The sequence below is a fragment of the Sinohyriopsis cumingii genome, chromosome 8 (genome assembly GCF_028554795.1).
Source record: "Sinohyriopsis cumingii isolate HCF-2022 chromosome 8, ASM2855479v2, whole genome shotgun sequence".
NCBI classification, from domain to species: domain Eukaryota; kingdom Metazoa; phylum Mollusca; class Bivalvia; order Unionida; family Unionidae; genus Sinohyriopsis; species Sinohyriopsis cumingii.
In genome coordinates, this window is record NC_142968.1 from 47813716 (window position 1) to 47834430 (window position 20715).

The 20715-nt window shown below is 37.5% G+C and overlaps 1 protein-coding gene across 2 annotated transcripts in view; it reads left to right on the forward strand.

The window, feature by feature from the left end:
- Window positions 1-4866: 4866 nt before the first annotated feature.
- LOC149793437 (immunomodulatory peroxidase-like) overlaps window positions 4867-20715 on the forward strand; it is a 33855-nt gene continuing 18006 nt past the window's right edge. Inside the window, exons 1-6 of one of the 2 annotated variants that reach the window (XM_089967431.1) lie at window positions 4867-5012; window positions 8686-8909; window positions 9686-9812; window positions 16304-16515; window positions 17356-17532; window positions 18711-18759. In XM_089967431.1, coding sequence (XP_089823557.1) covers window positions 5011-5012; window positions 8686-8909; window positions 9686-9812; window positions 16304-16515; window positions 17356-17532; window positions 18711-18759 — 791 coding nt within the window. In that variant the 5' untranslated portion in view covers window positions 4867-5010. The remainder of the gene's footprint in view (window positions 5013-8685; window positions 8910-9685; window positions 9813-16303; window positions 16516-17355; window positions 17533-18710; window positions 18760-20715) is intronic. The other variant, XM_089967432.1, reaches the window with a different exon arrangement.

Below are 20715 nucleotides of genomic sequence, written 5' to 3' on the forward strand. Positions count from 1 at the left end.
ACCGGGACAAACAAAGGATCACCAGTATGCGGACTGTCTTAATCTAAACCCCTAACTCGGTTTTAAAAAAAGAAAAAGAAAAGAAATAGGGAAAGAGAGAAAGAGGAAAGGAAGCGCTATTTTTGTATTTTAATTTAAAAAATTTGATTAACTATATAACATAGACTAAGGGTACAGGGAACCACAATATGGGTGAAGTAAGTTACACATACGTCGCAGGGCTATGTCACAAGGCGCGAAGTGAACAGACCTGCGAAAGAGCAACAGAAAAACCCATATGGTGGAAATGGAGAAACATAATAAAAAACAAGGGATGAAAATAACTCACAATGAATAAGAATCTACCTATACTAACGTGAAGGGACCAACATTAACTCAAAAAATATACTTTTGGAAATTTTAAAAAAAATTTATAAATAAAGGAGATGACTAAATCTACAAAAGGAGAAACATTATAAAATAAAGCAAAATGTGGATCCTTACACAGCGATAGCCTCCTAGTCTGAAGAAATTAAGGTACAACGAGAAAACGACACACAATAAACATTCAGTTAAAACAATAAGTTTCTTTATAAAAAATTATGAATTACACCGTTTTCTTAACAAAATTCAAACTTTCTCTGTAAATTATTAAACTAATTTAAATCTTAGTAATTTTCAATATTTTGGAAAAATGTCCGAAACTAAAACTATTACTTATGATAAGACAACTTGGGGAAAAATTCGATAACAACTGCCGTCTCAACAAAGAAAAATATAGCACATATACAATTTAGCAAACCCATATAGCACGTGACTTAGAAGATCTTTGGCAAAGATCACCAAACAAACAAAAGAAGAAATTCCGACACTGGGGATTAAAACCCAGTGTCAGATGAACAACTCTATAGATCAAACTAAGGATATAAATACCCCATCAAAAATTTTACATTTTGAAAATATTTGATCAAAATTCTATAATAAAAATACAAACACACATATCTTTGGGGGATACACAAACATATAACATCACTTTTTAAAAAATATTTTTGGTAATTGGGAGGGGGAGCTGGCATCTGTCTGGTGCCCCCCCCCCCCAAAAAAAAATTGTAGAGTTGGTCAATATATATATGATGACTAAAGATCCGCTATATTACAGTGCAAGCAGCGAACTTGGTACTTATATTGGATGGTTTTTACTGTAGAAAATATTATGTCGGCAAGACCTGGTTTTGTGGGGTATAACAATATTTGTTTTACACATGACAGGCTATATTGGGCCGATTGTATATTTGGCGGAGGCCAAAGAAACGTAAAGAAACACCCACTTACAGGAAGCGACTGGCAAGCGTTTTCACAAACACAGGTTGGTTGAGGCGAGGCTCGAACTCGGGTGGAAAAAGTTGAGATGTGTGAGAGAACGTGACTACTGGACCCTAAGCATACATACTATATAAATCGTTAAAGCACACTATATTCGACGTACATGACATACATTGATCAAAATAAACCACTGAATGCGAAAAGTATTTTCTGTTCTCGTCTCTCGAAAAGTAGATTATTAGATTGTGAATAAGGAATGAAATAAGTGAAAAGGTTATATACTTATACATCACTCAAATTTCGAACTTGCATGTTTCGCTGAGATCTATTTGGAACAGTTATGGGGAATTAAAAGTGTAGTGTTTTCATCAGTTACATTTAAAGATGAAATGACACGTTGCATCACTGTTGGAACTTTGTATCTAAAAGAAATATATGATTAACCTTTAATTGATCAAGCAAGCTTAGCTTTCATAGATAATAAAAGATCAAAGAAAGATTTATTAAGCAATCGTTTGACAAAATTTCGAAGCATAGCTGTTACCACTGTTGTATCGCTTACCGTAAAGCTACACCCAGGGCCGGCGCTACCATATAGGTAAACTAGTCAGGCGCCTAGGGCGCTGATTTCAGGGGGCGCATTTCTCCAGATCAACAACAGTTTTGAAAAATAAATAGATAAATTTCACTTTTTTTGAGGGTCGTTTTTTTATCCTGGTTTATTTCATGCAGGGACAAATAATCGGGTAGATTCAGTCTGACCGAAACACCAGGCTGACCGGAACAAGCAAAATGAGTGAGTGCAAATCGCGCGTATACGAAACGTAATTACGTTTGCGTGTTTTTATAGGCCACGAGTTTTTCCGTGGAATCACGCGTATACGAAACCTTCAGTTTCCCGCGGAAATCAAATTGAGGGGGGTAACTCCTTATTTTAATGGTATAAACAAGGAAAGAATTGGGCAGACAAATTTGCCCATTTCATGAACTGGGCAATTTGACAGATTGGCCGTAACATATATATATATATATATATATATATATATATATATATATATATATATATATATATATATATATATATATTTTTTTTTTCCAGTGTGTCATGGCGGAAATAAAGAAAAAAAACCTCTGGAACCCAGTACCACAAACGAAAAGCATAACAAATTAAAGGGCTAGCAAAGCAAGAGGGTTTTTTCCTGAAATACCTTCGTCCAGAGAAAGCAAAACAAGTACACGATGAGAGTGTTCTTGCTGAAATTAGCACTGGGGACACTGAATGTTGTGAACCTACTACACATGATCAAAGCTTTTTTGGGGTGTCCGGACATTTGAGCACAGAGGGGTATTTTTAACAAAAAATTACCTTTGGCCTGTGCTCAAATGTTGAAATTTTTTTAATAAAAATGTATTGCTTATAAATTTTGAAATTTATATATTCGGGGGGGGGGGGCGCCAGAATCTAACCTTGCCTAGGGCGCCAGATAGTCTGGCGCCGGCCCTGGCTACACCTACGACAATGTAAATTGCATAAATTAATATCTCTGCTTATTGAATGGTCAGATTATTCATAAATCTTCATATAACCGCTCCGATGGCCTAGTGGTTACAGCGTCCGCCTCGGATGTGGGAGGTCGTGGGTTCGATCGCCGGCCGAGTAATACCAAAGACTTACAAAAACGGTACTAACAGATGCCTCGCTTGGCGCTCAGCATTAAGAGGTTAGTGTTAGGACTGGTCGGCTTGGTGTCAGTATAATGTGACTGGGTGGGACATCATGCTTCATGTCTGCGGCATGATGCCCCAGTGCTAGACATCACTATAAACTATCATAATGCAGACATCGTAGCTATATGACTGAAAAAATTGTTAAAGCTGCGTTAAAAATTCAAATCACACACACACACATAAATCTTCATAACTAATGATTCAAACTGGAATTACTGTAATTCCTTTTTCATCTTTAAATTCATCCAGCCAATTTGGTCACTGCAACATGTATTTTGACGACAATATAATAGGAAAAAGCTATAAATTAATGTTATCAGCTCGTTGTATATAAACTATAATGTGTTAACAATAAAATAGGTATACTTATTTCATAAAGTCCACCATACAAATACAATTTTTATTTACAACACGTTTTAAGAACACCCCCCTCCCACAAATACAATTTTTATTTACAACACGTTTTAAGAACACCCCCTCCCCCTTCTCTCTCTCCTTAAAATATACTAAATGTTATTGCTGAAAAAGCCATTTACCAAGTGGAGACCTTGTAGCACAATAGCAAGAGCTTCACCAAAAGGCAGCCAGATAGGCTTAAACTGACCTTGTTAGCATCTGTGTTAGACAAGGATTTGATTCTCAATTCATTGCAACCAATAAATAAATTGCTCTGATATGGGTCTTCTGTTTTACATCCTGAATGTCTTCAAAATGTACATTCTTAGTTCTGCAAATCCGAGTTACATGAGCCATGTCATGGGTTACAAAGCTTGATTACACATTTCGAAATTGTACTGTAATTTCGACTACATTCTAAGTGCAATAGAATCCTCCTTACTGCACTCAAAATGAAATGAATATTATATTCTATGGCCTCGTTTGGATAGTTACAATCGAAAGACCTCATATTATTCCCAAATTTTGATTCCAAACATTCGATGACATAACAGAAACATACATGCAGACGAGTCAAAACGCTTCTCCCGCTGCATAAATTAGATTTAGACTTGACATAAATGCAGACCATAAGCATGAAAGTTAGTAGAATCGACCAAAATACCAACATTTCTTTATTCAGACCAATGAAAGAGTTATTTTAATGCGCAGTCATTCACAAAATAACTCTAAATTTCATTTTTAAGGAGACCAAAACAATTTATTTGGAAAGTGGTGTGTGTGTGTGTGATTTGGATTTTTAACGTAGCTTTTAACAATTTTTCAGTCATATCGCTACGGTGTCTGCAATGTGGCAGTTTTTAGTGATGTCTAGCACTGGGGCATCATGTCGCAGACATGAAGCATGATGTCCCACCCAATCACATTATCCTGACACCAGGCCGACCAGTCCTAACACTAACCTCTTAATTCAAGTTCAAATTTAGCTGGTCGGAGTTTTGTGCGCATTACTATTGATGTTGTGTACTGATGAATCTGTGCTTGAGCATTTAGTTTAAATACAGCATAAATTCAGTTACTTTGTTTACTGTAGTGTACTTTTGTTTATATTATAAAGCCTTAGGTAGAAAAAGAAAATGTGCACATAATCAAAAGGCTACTTCATTTGTATGGGAAAATATGAACTTATTTTCTCGGATGGATATACTGCACTCCCAAGGTTGTGCAGAAAATCTACCCGAAAAAACTTGTTTATATTGTCCCATAAAAATGCAGTAACCTAAAACTACTACACGTTGTTTCTAGTTAGATGCTATTTGACCTATGTCTTATTAGTACATTTTGTCTCAAGTTAGATACTTGCCATAACTGGATTGTCGTCCTCTTTGTTTGGTCTTCTGTTACAGGTTCGTGCACGGACTTAACGTGCAGCTATAATGTCAGCATTATTCACACGAAAGAGCGTGTAAAGTATGCACTGGATTCATCACCCTACAATGGGTGATATATAAAATGTGTACACAGCTCAGCGTGATTGAAGGCTTCGAATCTAAACTTCCCATATAAGGTACTGTTTCTAATGTGATGTAAGTATTCCTTTTGGTATCTTGATTTAATTTTCTTTTCATTTACAAACACGCACACCATGTGTCAGAAAAGATCGTATGATTACTTATTTTTGTTTGCTAACAAAAAGAGAAATTCTTATTTTCTTAAAAGTTGATTCAGTATATAATCTGAAGACCTGTTTGAATGGAGTATGTAATGTATTCACGCGCGTTTTCGAAGAAGCGCTTGTTTACATATTACATTTAAGCTTTAGCCTCAGACACGCCCTTTGAAGCTCTTATGTACTGGGCACTCCTCTTTCCCTTCAGTGCACTTGCTACGTATTTACTGTCCTTCCTTTATTGGGGGTGGGTGGAAGAGACGGAGTCTGTGGAAGGCACAATGAAATTTACTAGTGCGTAAGAGTATCCAAGGAGGCAAAATTGAATTTGTACACGTATTTTCTTATTCAATGCTTAAGGGCTATTAATAATGGCTAATTCAACACGGGTGGGTGGGAATGGTACTCTGACTGTGAAACAAATGACTAAAGGTTATGTTAATAATGTGCCATTTATTTCATTCAAGTAACGTTCACCATTTAGCAGCGTGTGAAAGAACAACTTGTAATAAAAACACTCGTACTTTTTTGTCCAGACTTTTGATGCAGTGTACTACAGCAATATGAAATACGTATGTAGTGAGTATGAGAATGCACTGAGGCTTCTGAATAATGCATGCAGTGGCAAGAAGTAAATTTTGAATAAAACTTGAAGAAATTGAACATAAGTTGTTTCTATGTACATACTGTTTGCAAACAAATTCTATTCTAGTCTCTCCGAAACAAGTACGAAAGCCTGTACTGTCATAAGCAGCGTTTTATGATAAAAAATAACATAATATATAATTTGCCATGTATTTTGGTAATAATAATAATAATAATAATAATAATATACCCCGCCTGATCCATACCAAAGACATTAAAATTTTCCTTTCAGATGCCTTGCTTGGCGCTCAGCATTAAGATGTTAGTTTTAGGACTGGTAGGACCGCTCCGGTGGCCTAGTGGTTAGAGCGTCCGCCTCCGATGCGGGAGGTTGTGGGTTCGATCCCCGGCCGAGTCATACCAAAGACTTACAAAAATGATACTAACAGCTGCCTCACTTGGCGCTCAGCATTAAGAGGTTAATGTTAGGACTGGTCGGTCTGGTGTCAGGATAATGTGACTGGGTGAGACATCATGCTACATGTCTGCGGCATGATGCCCCAGTGTTAGACATCACTATAGCCACACTGCAGACATCGTAGCGATATGACTGAAATATTGTTAAAGCTACGTTAAAAATCCAAATCACAACACTTAGGACTAGTAGGCATGGTGTCAGGATAATGATTGGGTGGGACTTGTACTTTACATCACTAGAAACTGACACACTACATACCTTTCAGAGAAAAGACTAATACAACTAAAACTGTTAAAGCCACTTTACAAACCCAACCCCCACCCCCCCAACACAACACGTAAACACGCATATGCGCAAGTGTGATATAGTTCATCCCCGTATCTCCAAACAGTTATCACAAAAGGAGAAATAAAACCAACCGTAGCATATTGACAGTTTCATTGAAGAATTGAAATGTACAGTGCAATCTCCTAGTAACCATATTCAAGGATGAAGAGCATACGCTTTTATTAAATACGAAAGGTCAGGAAACAAAGTTCAGTTGAAATCTAACTTATTGAAACATTACATTCACTTTGAAGTTGCAAACTCAACTGTTACTAGGCTCTTTTGACTTACTATATATTTTGTACAGTTTCGTTCCTTCACCCCCGATTCTAAACTTGCAATTGGAACGGAAAAGATTACGGAAAACTTAATGTACTGAACGTGACCCTTTGACGGTAGTTGGCCGCAGTGTGACATGGTACATACAGTAAATAGTATATAAAAAAAAGTTTCATTAATTAATACCGCACAGATTTGAAGAGCGGAAAGGAAATTATGCCTGGCGAATGAAATGCGGATGTTTCCTTCTGTATTTCTTCTAATAGACGGGGGAGCGTAATACGGATATATAGAAGAGCAACACTTTTTCTGTCATTTGTCTTTTCAGTTCTTCCATCGCTCACATATTCACCTTGATCATTAGGCGAGAAGGTGTTAACTATAATGTGACAAATCGAAAAATATTTTCCATTTTATGACAGAAGCAAAGATTACTACTTCAGATAAAGCACCAGTGTTTTGTCAATTTTTCTCCTTGTAATGCAAGGTCTGGGATTGCCGAAAGTAGAAATTTTCCATTTATGGAGTTGGGTGAAAGGGTCAGTTGTACCTAATATGAATATTAATTTGCCTCTCGTCCAATATTTGTACGTTCTGTTTTATTTTTATCTTTGGCACAAGCTGCCCCAAACGTCCGACACGGGAGACAACTTCACAACATGTCTAGTAAGGCTACGACTTTCATCGACTCGTATCGAGGGATATCACAGATCGTAAAACGTTTCTGTGCAGGTTTCGTTAGTTACATCTTGTGTTGTGTACGTTTTGTACTGTAGTACGGAGAAACGACTCGAAAGTAGAGCTCGCTTCAAATTCTGCGACCAAAAAATTTCACTATTTTGTATTGATTTGTTCAATAAACGTTAAAAAGCCACCTTGCATGCAAAGACGTTTTCTAATAGATGTGTATATTTTATATATTGGTACGTGTATATGTTTAATTTGTACTGTGTATTGGTTTTTCTCCATTATTTTGATACTCAGATCTATTTTGTACTTGACCCATGTCGAAACCAAAATTAATAGTGTACCTGACGACATAATAATACACAACTAATATTTGAGTATAAACTGAATATTCATGTCATAATTAATTTTAAACCTGTTTACTTCAGATTTAGGTAATGATGGTCTTCAATCTGAGCTTAGAAAATTCAAGAAATTTAAATTTCCTATGTTGAGTGTTTCCAGAATATCACAATTGTGACCTAGATCAAATATAAGGCAATATGAATTTGTTTACGTTAGGATTAAGTTGTGGTTAACGTACGATGCGAAATCGGTCTCGTTGTCGGTCGTGGATTTATTTTTTCAAATCTGATATCACTGGTATTACAAAGTGCTCATTCATGGTCTTTGTCTGAAACATTAATTTAGGATTGTGGTTTATTCAGATAGGACATCTTGCATTCTTATTGCAATACATATACTTTTAGCACATTGCCACATTTCAGGCCATTGTTACAGTGTCACATTCGAGACTACATGCATATCAACATGTTCAGTATCAGAATTGATTTCAAACACCATTGGAACTTCATGTATTTGGACTTCCTATAGAACTTTTAGGACTATTTTTGATTTTATTCATAAAGCTGCAAGTTGTTTCTAAATTTGCTTTGTTTTCGAGAGAAATTGAATTTTACAAAGCGACTGGTTTTCACCATTTTGCTACTTCGTACAAGACTATAGTGTCATAACAGTGCGTGTGTATTATGTCCTAATAGAGCATATGTATAGATATTTGAAATAGACACATTTTGAATGACGCATTAAACTTTAAATGAGAAAACACATTGCCAACCTATCGCGTGAGCCCAATGAAACTGGTTCATTGAGGACGTCATGTTTTCCGCTAATCACCTGTCGAAGAAATTAAGAAATGTGTACTGAAATTATTTACGATATATTCACATTGCAGGATGATCCATCAGAAGGTTTCTTTCATGCTTGGATGTTTGGTGGTGTTGGCATGTGCAGAAGGACTTGCAGCGCAGGACAAAATTAGCCAGGTGCCTCTCAATCCAGCCTCCAATGAGCAAATCCAGAAAGATGCCCTGTCCAGGACCATCTCGGAATCTCTTCCAAGCATAGAGAGGTCTATTCAGGACGCTGACGCGTTAGACAAAACCTTTTTCGACAAGGGTGTGTACGGCTTCACATTTGCTTCGTGTTTTCCTTAAAATAACGTTCACACGGAACAAATGAACGATTTTATATCAAACGTTTGTCTCTATAATCAAAGTAATGTATATCATGTGGGACGAACTGCTGACTTGCAAAGCAAATTCAGAGTTTGTAAAGAAATTATGCCGATTTTGTATCGTCAATAATGGAGCAAGTAAAAAAGAAAAAGGCAAAACTTGTTCAAGAAATTCAAAAATAACGTAAAAGTACTTTATTTTCAATTAATGGTGTCCACGGTTGGCGCAGAGTGATTGAAATGTTTCTAACCTGTCAACATTGCTTCGTGTCGTGAGCTAGACGACGAGAACGCTTGTTATTACCTTTCAGTGGTGGTTCTTACTGGGAATTTACCAGAGTTCTTCCTCTACGGTTATACTGGCCATCATGCATAACCTATCGTGTAATGAAAAATCGCACTGAACTCAAAACAACTGATCATCTAACATTTTCTCCTTAATATATAATAAGAAGCAGAATACTTCAATAATGTAACAAATTAAATCCTTTAAAAACGACTTCGGTAAATCCAGACGAATTACCGAAAAAGCGATTTTTAAAAGAATTAAATATAGTAAACCTGAATTTGTTAAACACTTCTGACAGTAAAAACAAAATAAACACTGAAAGATTCGCAAATATATCCAGTTACGAATTCCTTTGCTGATTTTTGTGCTTGTTGTAGCTCATTTTGTCGGTGCTGTTTTGTTCACGCTATTATCTGTATTTTTTGACAGGTATCGACCATAAAGGTGTAAGGAGTAAAGATTTCTTTGGACCCCATCTGTTGACCAGCCCTCGAGCCAAAAATATTTCGCATGTTGGATTGGTTTTCATAGGAGTAACAAAATCTGTGGTTGAGAAGTGAGTAACAAATAAACAAAGAGAGCAATAACAAAGAAAAAAAAAATGTACATTTGATCAACATCGCTATTCGACATTACAAGGACTCTTTTGTAGCAGGATGTCGGTATGTGCCCGCATTGTAATGATAAATTCACAATGCAATCAGAAGATCTTGTTATGGATTATATAAACACTAACGTCATTATTTTGAAGTCCAAAATACGCATGCTATGAAATAATTTGCATTCAAAGTTAAAAATGTCTATATTTGATAGAAGTCAACTTATTCGTTTGTTAAAACCAGAGACTTATAGAATTGCTCGAAACTAAAACAACGGCTTACCTTAAAAACGCACATGTAGTGGAAAGGTTTAAAACCATTTTAATACTATAACGTAGAGATTTTCCCCATTCAGATAATTCGTGGGGGCTTCTTTCGATTTCATTGATAACAATAATTCGTCATAGACCAATATATCGGGACCACAGTGATGGCAAGCACTGAATAAACAGATTAAAAGTATGGCACAACATAGATATGTACATGACAGTTGATGCAGTTGAAAAGCCTATATTTAAAACTGAAATTAATTGTAAAGCGCAAAACGATTTTTGAAACTAGGCTTCCGTGGTTATTTTCTGAAGAAATGTATTTAAAATCTGGCAGAAGTATTGTAATTGAGCCCGTCCTTTAAACATTTACATTTGAAGGGAAACTATACAGTGCATGCTTTAAGAACAAGTATAATCTGTACACGACATCCTCTACAACGACCCAGTCGTATTTAGGATTATCGGCCCATGCGCAATCACGCAACCTTCCTTTCCTGACATCTCGAAACGTGGAATACATGCTCGCCTAAAACAAACTTCCAGCGATGATCATTCTTTAACTGAACATATTCAGATTTTTTTTATTAGTGAAACACTGTCCCTCAGTCCAATGTTCGTCTTAATATTCCAGTGATCCTTCAGTGGTTTACTCAGGACCAGCCACATGCCAAATTTCTGATCATGGATTCTGGAATTTCTTGTAAGGATATGTAAAACTTTCTATCGTGTCGTACTAAATGTTAATTCATATTTTCACGTAGAGTATTACCATGTAATACGGGGATTTGTACATTTCCTTGTTATTTAATGCAATGTGTTTCATTAAACTGTTAATTTCAGCGATTCCATTAGTATTTGCGTGTTCATATATTTTGGTTCTTGTCGCATTATTAACGTTCAGATATGTTTCCGGGTTTACGACTTGCTTAGTGGGGCCCCGAGTGGCCGAGTGGTCTAAAGCGCTCTTCGTTACGGATCACTGCCATCTCACCTCTGTATGCGGCGGTTCGAGTCTAAGATTCAGCCAATGTGGGCATGTGAAAAAGCTTGCCAGTAGCTTCTCGTGGGTCGGTGGTTCTTTCCGGGGTTTTCCGGGTTCTTCCTTCACCATTAATACTGGCCGCCATGTATAGCCTATCGTGCTGAAAAATGGCGTTAAACCCCACAACAACAACAACAACGACTTGCTTAGTGAACACATACCAACATACTCGTTTTTATTCAATTACGAATAAGTAGAAAGGATGAAAATAAAACTTGCGCAACTAGGTTTGTGACCAAATATTTCATTTTACAAGATATTACATAATTTCCTCAACAGACGACATGCGTAAGGTTAATATGGGCATAAGCAATAAGGCCTCATACGGAACCTCGCACGACATTTATTTCGTTTACGTGTTGTACATGAATCGACCGACCGATGTTTACTTCGCCATTCTACGACAATAAAATTGTAGATGCTAAAAGGAGGAAAGTTCGTTCTTCCCCTTCCTCTGAATTATAAAGATTTTGGAGCGGACATGCTACAAAAGGAATAAATGCTCCTCCTCGAATAAAATGGGAGAGACGCATCTTCCAGGAGATAACCATTATTGTCACCCTTGAGAGGATATCAGCTATATATCAGAATAACCTTTGGGAGGTAGCAGCCATTTTGCAGCGGATCAATTGAACTCGACCTTATAAGGATGAGCATCACCGACATAATGTTGCCTCTTCCGTTTTATTTATGGAATTTGAGCCCCACTGTGGAGTATGGTTGCGTCTTCCTTCCATTCTCGGGAAGAGGGTCAGTATATTTCCGGGTACACAATGTCAAGCGAGTAACGTTTCACGCTACCCCAAGGTCGCAATTGATATTAGGGGCCTGTCATCGTCCGGTCACCAATCACCAGATACAGATCGGTCATAGGTTACCAGCAGCAGGCAACGGTCAGAAATTAAGATACTCGCCACATGGCATCATACACTATACTGTCACTTGGCATCTAGGGGCATAGGATCACCATCGTATCGAATTCCCTTGTTACCACATTACCTACTTTACCCAGCTACATGAACACGGCCTGCATTGATGAGTGCTACAAGGAAAGGAGGGATGATCGATGTTGATCTTTACCAGTGTATCTATTTTCAATCCTTTGAGTTTGATTATTCAAGTGATTAATCAGATACTATGATGGACGTCTTCTGTATGTTCTCCTCTTTCCCACCCTGTAAATATGGGTGAAGAAATTTGACAACACCACACCTTGCTTGGGAGGTCATGTAAAGAATTTCTAGGGGTATGGTGCCTCTATCACGGCCGAGGAGTTGTTCAATTACGGAAAGGTACAACTAAATAGATGTGACCGATAAGTTGTTGTTGTGGGGTTTAACGCCATTTTTCAGCACACGATAGGCTATACATGGCGGCCAGTATTAATGGTGGAGGAAGAACCCGGGAAAACCTCGGAAAGAACCACCGACCCACGAGAAGCTACTGGCAAGCTTTCTCACATACTCACATTGGCTGAATCTGAGACTCGAACCTGCGCAGACAGAGGTGAGATGGCTGTGATCCGTAACGGAGGGCGCTTTTGACCACTCGGCCACTCGGGGCCCCGTGACCAATAAGAATGGCATAATTAAAAATTTACTCCCCTAAACGTCTACATATTCACTGTAAAAGAAAGGTTTTTAATAATCAACCATTATCCCTTTATAGCCATGCTTTACCCAATTAAACCCCCTTCCAATCTGGTCTGGTATATTGTGCTCGGTGTTGAACTCTTATTCTTCAACTGGCACATATACAGTGGCTTGTAATTTTGGTATCGCTTGTTTACCCACGAACATATCCAATATTGTAGCGTCTGTATTGATTCATTCAGTTAGAAATAATTCGATACATATTTCACCATTCTGAGTACATATTGAATGCACATGCATCAGAGATGAAATTTATCAATATTGTGCGTTCTGGTACGGTTTTGTTCGGACATTCTGGAAAAAAATGCAAGCAATATGGTTATCTTAATCTTTTGCAGAACGATATAATTTACTATGAGCACATTGATAACATGCGCACAAGCAATGTCTTGAATTTGTCAATGTTTGCTAATATTAATGACCATTTTTTCCGTTATAATTAGGTTATCGCTTTAAAAAGTTGTCATTTACGAGCAGATAACCCTGTTTGCATAACCCTAGTGAAAGGTAACCCTGTTTGTATAACCCTAGTGAAAGGTAACCCTGTCTGCATAACCCTAGTGAAAGGTAACCCTGTCTGCATAACCTTAGTGGAAGGTAACCCTGTCTGCATAACCTTAGTGGAAGGTAACCCTGTCTGCATAACCTTAGTGGAAGGTAACCCTGTCTGCATAACCTTAGTGGAAGGTAACCCTGTCTGCATAACCTTAGTGGAAGGTAACCCTGTCTGCATAACCTTAGTGAAAGGTAACCCTGTCTGCATAACCTTAGTGAAAGGTAACCCTGTTTGCATAACCGTAGTGAAAGGTAACCCTGTTTGCATAACCCTACTAGTGAAAATAGAATCTGACTGTGTCTATATATTTGAAAATTACCATTACCTCTATTCGCCAGACTAAATGCTGATAGAGTGTTATTCTTTGTTTTGTCCCAAACTAATGTTGCTACCTATGGAAAAGACAAGCCAGGATTTAAGTGTTGGTTCCTTACAGAAACCAAATGTGTTGTACATTATGATTTCACCTTTAACATGTGTCATAAGTATCAAAACCATAATGTACCATGCAGTAAATATATTTTGATAAGCAACCATTCTTGAACATATAATGCAAGATAAACTGTTTCTATTAATTTGACAAAATGCGAATAATGAAATCTACAGACCAGTGTTTGGCAAAGGCGAAATGGTGATGTGTATTAAACTCGTAAGCTTGAGTTCTATACAGTTCTCGAAAATCGATCATCAGTCCTGAATAATTGTTAGTGTCGTAACAGGGTGGTAACATTAAGATAAGTTGTTCGCAGAGTGGTACAACAGTAGTCGTTGGCGAAGTGTCCGATATAATAGGTTCCAAACATTGCAGACAATTTCACAATTTAGACTGGTTTACCTTTTACAGAGTACAGACTGTTCCAGTCTAAGAATAAACTGAGATGCAAGGCTAAACGTGTAAATTGTATCGCATGAATTTCCAATAGCATAACTAACATTTCATCATCGCATTTATTTTACCAGTAACGATCGTTCCGACAGTTTGTGGGAAATGATGGACAACCTGTGTAGTCTTTGGTGACATGGTATCAAGGGATGAAGTTTTGATTTGTTCCTTCAATATTTTAAAACTATTTTGCTTCAATGTTTAGTGATCTAATACAAGATGGTAATGTGCACACGCATTAGTGAGATGGCTTTTGTTTTGATCTTAAGAATACTCGCAAGGTCACCTTCGCGAAGCCTGCATACTCTTGAAGATCTGATGACGTTGGTATTTTAATATCACAATGATTGTAAAAACAAATAACTTATTTTAGTAGACAAGCATTCTGTTTACTAGGATCCTTTTGTCTTTTGGGTTGAAGATACATTACCTTTGGTTCGAGAATTTGCCTTGTTGCGAATTTGCCAGTTTTGACACCGTTTTCTGTTTTGACACTGTATAGCCTGTCTCGATGTACCGTTTAAGGTTACTGGCTTACTGTAGGATTGTTGCCAGATGTCCTAAAACACGTACTAGGAAGCAAAATCCAACAAGCCTTGGTAACTTAGATATTACAAACAACATTCCTGTGAATGTAGATGCAAATGAACTGATCTCCTGTCCTGTATATGTATTTGCTATCCTATTTCACGATAATTATTCATTTAAGTGTAAAAGGGGGATATTTGATAGATAAGACCTGGCACACCGTGACTTAAAAAGTGGGCAGTAACGCAACTATATTTGATTCAGAATAGTGATACTCGTTACCTTTCCTAATTAAACATTATGGTGTGCGAAGTTGTATTAAACATTAATAGAAGGCATTATGCAAAATGTATCAATTTATTCCAGTTTCAACAATGTGGAGAAAATTTAAACTAACTTATTTCGAAGTTGTTGTTTAATTGAGTTTTAACGTAGCTCTACGATTTTCATGTCATATCGCTACGATGACTACAGTGTGGCAGTTAATAGCAATATGCCGCAGACATGCAGCATTGTCCCATCCAGTTACATTATCCTTACACCAGGCCGACCAGTTCTAACACTAGTCTCTTAATGCTTAGAGCCAAGCAAGGCAGCTGCAGAACCATTTTTAAGTTTTTTGGTATGATTTGGCTGGGGTTCGAACCCGCGACCTCTTACATCCGAGGCGGACGCTCTAACCATTTAATCCACAGGAGCGGTCTCGATATTGAGAAAATTAGTTTCTAGCGGAAGAAAGCAAACAACATAATTGGAGCAAATGATTCCTTTCACTTACAATTGCTCGGAACATTGATCGTTATGTGCATTACTTTGTGTGCAAGAAAAATGATCAAAATGAAGTGTGTGTTTGTGATTTGGATTTTTATCTTGGCTTTAACAAGTTCAGTCGTATCGCCTCAATGTCTAGAGCGTGGCAGTTTATAGTGTAGCATCATGTCCTACTTAGTCATATTATCCTGACATCAGGCCGACCAGTCGCAACACTAAGCATTTAATGTCGAGCACTTAGCGAGGCAGCTGTTAGTACCATTTGTACAAGTCTTTTGTATAACTCGGCCGGGGTTGGAATCCGCGACCTCCTGCATCCGAGGCAGACGTTCTAACCACTAGGCCACTGGAGTTCATAAAAAGGCAAAATATATTTAAAAACGTGTTCAAATGAAAGAATGTATTTTTCAAATAGATTCTGACTTTTAAAAAAATTTCGAATATGTTCTGCCTGCTTTTTCTTGGTTTGAAATATTTCGACTAATATAATCGAGAACTAAAATATAAAACATTTATTAAAATCCTGGTTAAAATTAAAAATTCTGAGAACAGAAGATCCGCTACTAAAGGACAGTAATCAAAAACGACGATTCTTAAAGAACTTTCAAAAAGTCCTGGGACAATTGTGCAATGGACATGTAATTATATTTGAACCAGTTTTGTTTTCTTTTGTAGAATGAATCCATAGATTATGTTATAAAGATTGCATTTAATTTATATTGTATACGTCTTTGAAATCCACAGGCTCAAAATTTCTGTACAGTCCATTGACGAAATGTTTCCCAGGCCACCACCTGTACTTGATCAGTGTCCTTTTCGCATCGCACCTGACTGTAACCAAGCTGCAACTTCTCGGTACAGGAACATTGACGGCTCTTGCAATAATCTGAACAACGGATTCTGGGGAGCATCGTTCACGCCTTTCGAGAGGATGCTACCTGCAATTTATGACTACTGTAAGGAAAATTGTCCATTTATTGTAAAGTCAATCAAGATTATTCAACATTTAACGTTAGAGCTTTAACTGAGGGAAAATACGCATCGTCCTCTGAAGTATACACATTTACAAAGCGAATCGAAGATACCTTTCATAAAATTGCTTTCAATAGCCAATATATAATGTAATTATGCATCTCTCCGTCGCAAACAATGCTCCCGTTCTGCGACGTGATTTTGCCAAAGGGCCTTTCACCTCAGATTTGGTGACCAAGTAATGTAACAGTAGAACGAATCGTGTCATTGTAGAGATGACGAAACCGTCCCACCATTTATGTGATCAGATGCCTATCATTTTCAAAGTTCTGATTATTTTATATTTTACTTTAAGAGTTCTCAAAGATAACCAGATGAGTTCTTTTGTGGTTCCCCGCATTCATAAAATCGAGGAAATTTATTTCTTGGTGTAAACCTTTTATAATTTACAATATTGTTTTGGGACATTATCAAGAAAAATGTAACAATAGTATGTTCTCAGTTTCCATTACTGTAATGTAAAACTGAACACCGCCGCACATGCGGAGTTGCACTATATACTAATGCTGAGAACAGTATACTTCATCCTGCTTCTTGCACCTCTTAACGGCAAAAGCTTAGATTTCATATGTAGAAATCTCGGTTTGGTACAAGGTGGCATCCATGATGACATGAAACGTATCGAAGAAAACAAATGAAGACTAAAACCGAGAATAATCGATTTGTGGTAGATCGGGCTTTCTTGCAGTTTATCGTACTCGTTATTACTACTTATGAAACAGGTGGACGAAACAATTTTAAAATTATCACGGATCTCGTTATAGTTGACGAACCAAGACAAACCGGCCAAACCAGTCAGCCTCTTCCCCTGGCGCGGAAGATCAGCACGAATTTCCATCTACAGAGTTTGGCTTCTAATCTAATGCAGGATCTCACTCACATGACCATGGAGTTCGGACAATTTCTAAGCCACGACATTCAACGAAATGCTTTGGCTACAGGTATCATTACCTATATCGTAACATGAATATATCTTATGTACCAAAACTTTAGTTGAAATGAATATAAATTAGACAGTTTTGAAATGAATACAAGTTGGACAGTTTTAGGAACCAATCGTGCACACTGGATCAAGTGTAAATCGTTCTTGTTTTGATGGATGCTAATTTCTGGACATCTATATTTGACTAGATCAATTTCTTAACCAGAGATATGTGTTTATAAGCTGTGGTTTAGAATAACATCGAGTTTTCATCGAACATTCAAGCAAATGCAGACTCACTGATGTCTCTCCAATAGTATCACTCGGTCCGTCCGTCTGGTGTCAAGACACCAGTTGGAGTCTAAATTTGTTGAATGCTATTCCTCGTAGCATCGCACATGTCTGTCTTTAAATATACCAAGTTCAACATCTTTCAGTAAAATCTAGGTCACTCACTTTCTATAATTTCATTCTAGTGATTTTGATCAACCTTTGCTTTTTACCTCATTTTCTGGGGCACTATTGTTGATTGCGTTACAAAACGTGACAAGTATTTACGACATAGGTAGTGCAGGCTCTGGCGGCAACTCGGTCAGTTATGTATAATGATGGATAGATGTTTATGATGACCAATATATTCCAGATCATTTTCCTTTGATTACGGATTGTGTTCAGGTTATGTGTTCTAAAGCTAGCTCTCGTAAAATCACCAATGTAGTCGTAGATGTCATTATGTTGTTGAAATTCAATAATCACTACATTAGTGGTTTTATGAGGACTTGCCGACCTTGACAGTTATGTCATTCATTTTAATCAAGTTCATTGTGAAAAGACCTTTATCCATTTATTCATCTTATTGTCCTCCTGTGTTTCGATCCAGAACTCATTGCAGCTTTTAGTTCCAAACACATATTTTCATTCTGCAGTTTGATTACATACCCAGCCCTTCACGTGCTAGATCCAGTTTCTCTCATACGCATGATCACAAACGAACGTTATTTCATCGGTTTATGTTCAGACTGTTATGCATAGTAAGCATTTTAGGATATGAAACTGCTCTTAACTGCAGTAAAACCTTGCCTAACCTACTTGTTAATTTTAGACAAAGGAACTAAATTTGATGTCGGCACTAAATATTGTGAAAGTTTTACTTTTAACATTATTTTGTCAAACCCATTTCTAGAGTGTCCTTTTCAGGCTACGACGGTGCTAACCTCGAATGTTGTGACCTTACCGTAGGACGAAGGTAACTAAAGATGCAAATTTTGTTATGTAACTGCAGTAAATATTATATATATGTATATATGTATGTATATGCATGTATGTATATATGTATATTTGTGTGTGAGAAAGAGAGACAGAAACGGAAATTGCTATCCCTGGATTCTACTGAAGAACGAATGATAATGGTAGGCAGGATTAGTATATTATTCAAATAATACTGTCATACAGATTGGAGAATTTTTAATTCGTACCCTACAGATAATCAAACCTGGGTCCGCGATTAAGTGGCACCCATTGCCTTGCCTGCACACACGAGCCCATATTCCATCACGACTAAGCACACCTCACCAAACAAGCTACTCAGTCGGTGTTATATGCACTTGTGTGTAGCAGACACTCGCATGACAACCTAGTAATTCTCATCGATCTAGTCATTCAGGATATCTTTCTTTTCTTCTTCTTCAAATACATGACCCAATATTAATACCTTAGAATTACTACTACCTCGCAAATCCAGCCCTCCCACGTACTAATTTTAGCTAAAGGGACTTACAGCTATCTGCTGACAAATGTGCAGTCGGGCCGAGTGATTTCAACTTGGGTATAAGAATTGGAGGCAGTCGTAAGAACCCGTTTTTACTTCCGATCGTGTCAAGACGCACGTTCTCGTCACGAGAGGCCTAGCAAAACCCAGAATCTACGTGTCAGATACGCCAATAAATGTTTGAGGTTTTATTACCCTTGTAAGGAAAATATATTCCATCTGTATTGTTCCAAAGTTTTATCTTCCTATGCCAACAAAGCTCTGGCTTTACAATTTGCTAACACTTTGTTGTCACACCTTTAGGTACTTGCACTGGGAGCCTGAGCCACTTTACGTTCAGTTTGGGCTATTATTGTGTGCGTGTAAAGTCTCTAGCGTTTATAAAATCTCCTAATATATGCGTAATTCCATTACGAACCAGTACATATAGACAAGGTTCTATTCCAAGGCATTCGTTGTGCCCGGACGCCAACTTGAGTGTTTTAATTTGTACAGGTGGTTTGTGGGCTTTTTCACTAGAGGTAGTTGCCTCGTAATGGACATTGTCGCACCTGTTGTGTACGTGACTATAATGGTGCCTCAGTTCCCTTTTTATGTGAAGGTTGTATGTGTAATGTATAGACACTTATGTATATTTCTGTATTGCTTCCGCAGTGGTCGAACAATTAGTGGTAAGCTTTATATACGCTGTTTACTCACTCAAGTCTTGTTCATGCACATTTTTAGAGGCGACACTTGAGTGATGTTTATCTATATATGCAACCCATACTATTTAAAGAGCGCTTAATTATTCGCACGGGTAGGCTATGGTACTTAACAAGATAGGTTCGGGCTATTTTGATATACGTATGCATGTCTTTGTGTCCTTAAGAAACTCGTACATGTATAATTCCGTAATTTCTTGTACATATAGGTGTATTTCCTATAACACGGTATCCTTAGCTTTGGATACGCCATGCTTCAGTGATCCAACATGTACATGCTGTTTTTTGCCTTCTCTACATATAGTATTGTAACAGTAAATGAAATAGTCTGCTGCCATCTTTTTTCCCAGATACCTATCATTTGGTATAGATCTGCGCCCACGCTGTCTTCAAACATCACATAAGCAGCTCCACAGGTCTGCTTCTCCTTACAGGTGGTACTGTCATTATCTTTTACCTGTACGCTTCATTGCTTTATTAGACTATTAATAATTTTGGGTCAACCTTTAAGATTTATCTCCTAAGCGACATTGCGTTCTTAAGTGCAGCGCTTGAGTTTTGTACGTTTTGCTGTATTTGTCTACAGAATAAAATTAGGGAGCTGACTTTTCCTCAGTATAATATGTGGCTGACAAGGAGATAAATTAACCCTTACCAGTCAGCTACGAAGCGCCGGGCATTGACAAGCTCTGAAACAGCTCCTCCACCCATGTCACCATCACAGGACTCA